At 40.1% G+C, this 7,938-nt stretch overlaps 1 protein-coding gene across 1 annotated transcript in view; it reads left to right on the top strand.

The window, feature by feature from the left end:
* Positions 1 to 416: 416 nt before the first annotated feature.
* The window catches only part of OCIAD1 (OCIA domain containing 1), a gene marked incomplete at its 5' end in the record, with an annotated part of 15,308 nt that continues 7,786 nt past the window's right edge, over positions 417 to 7,938 (top strand). The window contains 3 exons of the mRNA XM_009074374.1: positions 417 to 501; positions 3,887 to 3,940; positions 4,396 to 4,443. Of these exons, the coding sequence (XP_009072622.1) occupies positions 417 to 501; positions 3,887 to 3,940; positions 4,396 to 4,443 (187 nt within the window). The remainder of the gene's footprint in view (positions 502 to 3,886; positions 3,941 to 4,395; positions 4,444 to 7,938) is intronic.

Here is a 7,938-nt window from a genome sequence, read left to right as displayed (position 1 = left end):
GGCCTGCTGTGCGTGGGGAGCGGGTCACACAGCCCCGGGTGCAGCCTGCCGGACCCCGAGTATGTGGTGTCGGTGAAACCCTGACAATGCCCCAGTACGGGGCGCCGTGACCTGTCAGAGCCCCTCCCTTTGCAGGGCTGGCTGCAGGGAGGAAAGTTGTCTGGAGAGAAGGGAGTGAGCTGAGCTGGGGTCTCACTATGCACAGAGTGTTTGCTGCTCTCCCGTGCCACGTATGGCAGCATCATAGGTGTTTTAATGACATATTTCAAGTGGTGTTTGTGCAATTTCTTAAGGATAGCTGTGTGAAAGTACAGAAACCACAGGGTGTGGGAGTTAGGCACTAAGTTTTTTGATTGAAAATTTCCCCAAACCTTTCCCTTGCTCATTCTTCTCTCATTTTTTTTCTCTAATGGAAGAGGGAACTACCTAAGCCTTATGTGCCGACGGAGGAGGAAAGAAGACTCCTCAAGGAATGTGCCGAAGAGAGTGCCAGGTACAGAGGTGAGTTCAGTTTGCTGGTAAACTTCATTGCTTTTCTTCCACCTCTAGCCTTTGCTGTTGTCTGAGATAGCACAACAGTGCCCTGGCAAGCTTCACATGGTCTAAAATTGCATCCCAGAAAATGCTGATCCTTGTAGTGTTAACCTTTATTAAAGGTTTGCACAGCAGTAGTTTTGTAAAAGGTGCAACATAATTTCTAACTGATATAACAAAATCCCTTTGTATTTTAACTTAATGTGCTTATTAAACGTCTGAAAAGAGATCTAGTTAATAAGTCTTGTATTTATGTCTCTGAATTTTTTTTTTTTTATTTCTACGGTTTTCAGTTTTATTCTTATCCTTAGCATGCAAGAATAAAATCGTTTAACTTACAACCATTGCTTTCCATCCTTATGGAAATGTGTGAAGGGAGCAGTGTGTAGCAGTCACTTGGCTCAGCTTGTGGAAAAGATGCATGTCCAGACGTTTGGGCTTCATTTCTGTAGTCCAAAGGTTCAAGGCTACTTGGTTTTTGAACAAGCCTTATGATGTGACTGTTACCTGCTGTCTCATCTCACACTGGTAGGTCACTGCTGGTGCTGATAGGTGGCTTAGCAGAAACCAGGACACATGAAGTATTTAGAAGCTGATTTGCTAAATTTAGCACAGCAGAGCTCTGATTTCTCCTGGAAGACAGTACCTTCAGGGGCATCTCCTCAGGCATTGAGATTTTGAATTACTGATTCAAAGTTCTGTTCTTTCTTTCCCCACTGCCTTGGCATTCTTCTCTTCCACTTTTATACAAACACTTGGAAACCTGCAGCATCTTTGCTAAAACTTAGCCATTTTCTATGTATTTAAGTGAAAAGAGCCAGGTGGTACAATGACAACTGGTTATGGCTTATTGATAATCTCTCTTCTGGAAGACAAAGAGGGGAGGAAGTTGTTGGTTGTTCTTGAGGTGTTCTGCTATGAGTTCTTGACTGACAATGTGACTTATTGCTCTGAGCATCCTTATCAGTCACTGAAGAAACAACATAAAAATACTGCTGAGAAGCCCCAAATCAGCTTTCTGAGTCATTTCTCTATAGGGAACTACAGAGTAGTTGACAGGTATCTTTCTTCAGTGGTTGAGTACTGTGCTGTTATCTCGCTGGGGGAGTCTAAAGCCCATCAGTGTTTTCTAGGTCTCTGTCTCTATTTCCCTCTTCCACGTACGTGTACTTAGGTTGTTGTATTTGTTGTGTTCAATATATCCTGCTTGAGTGCCACTTTGCAAGAGCTGTGGGCTCCTGTGACTGCCCTGACATCCTCACTTGGTATCAGGTTTTGTTATTCACTGATGCCATTATAAATTTGTGTATTTTCAGTTTGTTTATGCAAATTTCAAGCTGCAGCAATGTGTTACCCATTCTTACAAATGACAGTTTCTGTTGCTGGTTGTTTCAGTATTTCCTTTAATTTATGCCTTACAGGAGTTACTAACTTTTAATCACATTATCATAGAATATAAATTCTAACACTGCTGAAAATGGACACTTCAATCTACAGCTTTATTCTTTGTGCTTTTAATCTGGCAAACAAAATCAGATCATATTGGTATAACTTTTTCCCCATAAAACCATTTTGACTAGGGTACATTATATTCCTGTCCTTATGTGCTGTTGACATACCAGCCTTACATTTAGATTTATTTTGTTCCTGAAGCAGAAAAAGTACTCTTCACCCATAGCATTGAAAAGCATTGATATATTTTGATTGATTAAGCTGGTTTAGCTTTTCTTCTACAGTTGAATAATTATTCATACTAGATTTTATGTATAAACCCAATTTACATTTAGTTGTTATTTTAATTTCTGGTTACCATTTCAGGTCACTTAGATGCTGACATATTAGTAGTTGCTTCTTCTAAAGTGTCTAACTTGTCTTTGATGTCTGGAATATTTGTGTTGGGCCACTAAATAATTTCAGACCTCTAAGGGTTAGACTGAATTCCTCTGTAATAAGTTCTTTTGGATGTATTTTTTGTAACACACCCTCACTCCCTGTGTTTATTGTTTTTTCTTTTACAATTCAGCTTCAGATCTGCACTGTCATTCTATAGCTCAGAAAATCTAGAACTCTAAATTTGGAAAATCTAGCTCTGGAATCTCTAAGAGAATCAGATTTTTAATAGGTTGGGAGATTTTATTCTCTACATTGAAGTGTTGCTGTAATCTTGCTTTGAACTAAGGAACCAATATGTTTTCTTAAAAGTGACATCCAGTCACATTTACCCTAAAACGCTGGTTGGACTCCTTAGCTAGTTTAGACCTGTTAGAATTTGTGAGGGAATAAACTGTAAATTTTCAGAGTGTACTTTAATACTGTGCTGTCCAAAAATATCATTTTTCTTCAGATGCAAACTTAATTAGCAAATTGAGTGCATCGACACACTGTAAACATCTAGTGCTGTTGCCAAAATTTCTCCCCTAGGTAAAGTCATTTTGTAACATCTACATTTTCAGACTTTCATAAAATTAAATTTCATTATGGCATATCTAAGACTTTAATGTAATTAAGTTTATTCTTCTGTCAAGTTTGTTATTTCATTGTCCCTCTCTATCTTGTGATGGGGTGTTGGTCTTTGTGAATAGTTGCAAAGTTAATCTTTCCAGTATAATAATTATCATTGCTTGAAATAAGAAATCCTCTTGTTTCTTGCAATCTTCAAATACTTCTTCCCCCCTTAAGTCTTTCAATATGATGAAATTGGTTGTGAAATGTTAAGCTGATTGTGATAGGCAGTGATTGTCTTCCATGTTTGCTGTCTTCTCTGCATTCCTGACCCTAACCCCAAGTAATATAATTTGATCCATAACCTACAGAAAAAGCTGTTCTGTTCTTTAATTTGCTGGTGAATAAAACATGTTACCTAATTATAATTATTTTGATTTATAGCTCTATAAAAGTTAAGACTTTTTTGCAAAGGTCTTGGTTTTGGTAATCAAAAATTTTTAGAGGAGCTGGCCTCTGTGTAACTGCCTTCTGTGCTGAAAAATTGCACATGCTTCTCCAGTGGGAAGTTCTGCACTTTGAATGCTGTAGCATTTGTAGCTAGACCTGGAGTCCTGTCCAGAGAGCTTTATCCCATCTGACAGTGGCTTTTGTATTTTAGGAGGCATGAAGTCTAATGTGGACAGGATGACCCCTTAACTAGTACCACAGAATTTGTAGTAGGTCTTAAAAATCTGGAATTGAGAATGTTTGTTAATTCATATACAGTTTGTTAGTTACTTGTGTGCTTATATTCTTATACAAATGATCTTAGTAAGGCCCAGCAACTCTCATTTTATTGCATATTTTGTTAAATGTGTTTGAAAATACTGAAAATAATATTTTAAGCAGCTTTTCTTCTTCTTCACAGCTTTTCCTTTGGCTGCAGTGAGCATGCTTGGTACTAGTTTCTTAATTAAAAGAGGTAAAGTATTAAAATACTTTGGTTTCATTTGAATGTGCTAGATGAATTGTATTTCTGCTGTTAGTAGAGTTGCAATGATGATGTCTAATCTACTTGTAATTAAAAGAAGTTCAGATTGCAGCTACATGACTTGCAGATCTTCAAACTAAAGAAGGAGCTGAACTTAAAATGAACATGAAATTGGTTTTGTGTGACAAATGCAATATCTCACTGATTATGAAAATGTCTAGTAACACTGTGATTAAATATGAGTAAAGAGATAATTCTTAGGTTTTTTTAATGTTATGGGGAATTCAGATATTGGGGTTTTTTGCCTTTCTTTAATGCAAAGTGTAAAAGAGTAACTGCTGCCTACCAGCATAGCTGCAAACTAACCTACAAACATAACTACAGTTCAGGTTTTTCAGCTTAATTCTTAATATCTGATTACTAATTACTTTGATCCTCATTTTCAGGTGTTCTAAGAGATAGCTCAAGATTTGGATCTTTCATAAAAGTTGCATGTAAGTAAAAGCTACATGTAAATTCAGCTTGTATTCATGCCTCATGTTCTGGAGTCTGTTATGCAGATGTAATTCCCATGGGACAAGCTGGCTGATTCACTGTCACTCCACTCCAGTAGAATCATAGAATATCTCAAGTTGGTAGGGACCCATAAGGACCATAGAGTCCCAACTCTCTGCTGCTCACAGGACTACTTAAAAGTATGACTGACAGAGTGTTGCCTTAAACTCAGACAGACTTGGTGCTGTGACTGCTTCCCTGGGGAGCCTGTTGCAGTGACTGACAACCCTCTCAGTGAAGAACCTTTTTCCTAATGCCCAGTCTGAACTTCCCCTGATGCAGCTTCATACCTATTGCTGGTCACCAGAGAGAGGATATCATCACCTCCCACTCCACTGTCCATCTTGAGGAATTTGTAGATTTAGACTGGGATGAGGTCACCCTCCATGCTTCTCCAAGCTGAACAAACAAAGTGACCTGAGCTGTTCCTTATACGTCTGGTCCTTGAGACCTTTCACCATCTTGGTCACTCTCATCTGAACACATTCTAAGAGTTTGATGTCTTTCATATATTGAGGTGTCCAAAACTGCACATGATACTTGAGGTGGGACTGTACCAGTGTAGTCTAGAGTGGGACAGTCACCTACCTTGACCAGCTGGTGATGCTATGCCTGATGCACCCCAGGACACAATTGGCCTTTTTGGCTGCCAGGGTACACTGCTGACTCATTGAACTTGCCCTCAACCCAAACACCCAGTTCTCTTTGCCCAGGACTGTTCTCCAGCCTCTTATTCCCTGGTTTGTGTGTACAACCAGGATTATCTGGTCCCAGGTGGAGAATGTGGCACTTACAGGATCGATGCTTACATTGGTACAAATGTGCCTGAAGATAGGAATAAATGGTCTGATATATCCAGTGAATAAGTCTAACCTTCCTGCAGCTAATTCTGTCAGTCATCAACTTCTTTATTGTTTCATAACTTCATCTCATACTGAAAAAACCTATTGATTGTCAAGAGGTAGAGCTGTAAGACTTTTGACATAGTCCCACATGATGCCCTTATCTCCAAATTGGTGAGACATGGGTTTGAAGGCTGGACAAGGACAGTGGAAGTAGGCTGAAGTGGATAAGGAATTGGATGGATGGATGCAGCCAGAGAGTTGTGGTCTATGCCTCGATATCCAGGTGGAAGCCTGTGACAAATGGTGTCTCTCAGAGTTCTGTCTTGGGACTGGTGCTCTTCAATATCTTTGTCAATGGCACAGACAGTGAGATTGAGTGCACCCTCAGCGAGTTTTCAGGTAACACAACAGAAGGACAGGATGCCATCCAGAGGGACCCAGACAAACTTCAGAAGTGACCCCATGGGAATCTCATAAGGTTCAGCAAGTCCAAGGTGCTGCACCTGGGTCAGGGCAGTCCCAGACCTGAGTCCAGACTGGGAGAGGAATTCACTGAGAGCAGCCCTGCAGAGGAGGATGCAAATCCGGGTGTGAGCCAACAGTGTGTGCTTGCAGCCCAGAAAGCCAATCATATCCTGGGCTGCATCAAAAGCAGCATGGCCAGCAGGTTGAGAGAGGTGATTCTCCCCCTCTACTCTGCCCTCATGAGACCCCACCTGAAATGCTGTGCCCATCTCTGGAGCCTTCAGCACCAGAAAGATAAGGACTTGTTAGAGTGGGCACAGAGGAGGCTATGAAGATGATCAAAGGGCTGGAACACTCTTCTTGTGAAGACAACTTAAGAGAGCTGGAGCTGTTCAGCCTGGAGAAGAAAAGGCTTCAGGGAGACCTTATTGCAGCCCTCCAGTACCAGGCTTATAAAGAAAAGAGTGTGAGCAGTGTTTTGCATGGACAGATAGCAATAGGACAAGGGGCAACAGTTTTAAAGTAGAAGAGGAGAGATTTATATTAGATGTTAGGAAGAAATTCTTTACTCAGAGGGTGGTGAAGCACTGGACAGGTTGCCAGAGAAGCTGTGGATGCCCCATCCCTGGAAGTGTTCAAGGCCAGGTTGGATGGGGCCCTCAGCAGCTTGGTCTAGTGAGTGGCATCCTGACCATGGCAGCAGGCTTGGAACCAGATGATCTTTAAGGTCCCTTCCAACCCAAACTGTTCTATGATTAACTAGTTTATTCACTGTCTTTAAATTTGTGCCCCTTGTTCTGGGCAACTTTTGTTTCTAGGCTTTGTATAAAATTGCTTAATAAATGTGATGTAATCATTTACAATAAATACATTGTAAATAGATAGTGTACAAACTTAGTTTAAATGACTTTGCCAGAGTACACTTACCCCTCCCTTCCTAATTTGAAGGTCTTTATTCATGCATCTCACTTGTCCCATTCATCTAATTTAATTACTTTTTTTTCCTGGACATTATGTATGTACAATTGTAGGAAAACAGCAATTTCATGTGAATGATTTTTTGATTATGTAGAATCAAAAATAAATGAATAAATTTACCTTTTCAGTGTAATACTTGACAGTAAAACAGGAAGTTGCCATCTTGCCAATCTGCCCAGATACAGGCAGTTTACCTCAGGGGGAAGAGGGTAAACCCCATGATTTGTGGTGAAGGAAGTGCTGTTTAAGCAGATAAATGAATGCAAGAGACTAGGGCTCTCAGTTGTTTATGCTAAGTTCTGCTTACTTGCTTTGAACACTAAACAATGGTATAACACAAACATTTCTCACAAATAACAGAATTGCTATTTCCCTGATTGCTCCTACACATTTCTTGTTAAGAGCCACATTCCTCCTATTTAATAACTAATTTTTTGAAATCAAGGGGAAAAAAAATAAGGTGCAGCTGGACTGGACCAGCCATTCTTGATGTTAAGGTTATAAACCAAAATGCTCTTGGCTTCTTTTTGATGTACACTGGAGGCATGTGGCCTTTCATTCTAAGCTAAAAGAATTTTCCATAAAATGTGTGTTTTGTTGTTTTTCAGTAGGTAACTCTGTGCCATTTATGTGCATTTTAAATAGGGGGATTTTTCTGGGACATGGGTGGAGTGTAAAAGCCCTGAGTCAGGCAGTTTTCATTTCATCCTCATATTGTTTAGGTCAGATGCTCCTGCTGTCTACAGGATCTTCCTGAAAAGTATTGCCAGGGATATACTTTATGGATTCAAATTATGTCTGGTAATCTAACTGCACATTCCTCCTGCAGTGAAATATCATTAAAGGAAGCAGTGTAGCTGTGTTTAGGTTTGGGGTTTTTTTCCATATCCCTGAGTTCTGAAAGTAGAGGATATGCCTTGCCAAGCACTGCTGCTGGCTCGTGGCTGGTGGTAAGCAGCAGTGTGACAGTGCAAGGCAGTTCTTGCTTCTCTGGTGCTGCTGATCTGAGCATATTGCTTACTGCATCTCTAGGTTACAATAGTTTGTCTTTGATAATGGTGTGTGTCACTGTGGGTGTTAGATTCTTGTTCTGAGCAGTACCTATGCCTGATTACAGTAATTGGATTTGTATTTCTAACACTAACC

The sequence above is a fragment of the Acanthisitta chloris genome, unplaced genomic scaffold (genome assembly GCF_000695815.1).
Source record: "Acanthisitta chloris isolate BGI_N310 unplaced genomic scaffold, ASM69581v1 scaffold9985, whole genome shotgun sequence".
Classification (NCBI taxonomy): domain Eukaryota; kingdom Metazoa; phylum Chordata; class Aves; order Passeriformes; family Acanthisittidae; genus Acanthisitta; species Acanthisitta chloris.
The sequence above is the reverse complement of the archived record's forward strand: the minus strand, read 5'-3'. Positions and strand labels throughout refer to the sequence as shown.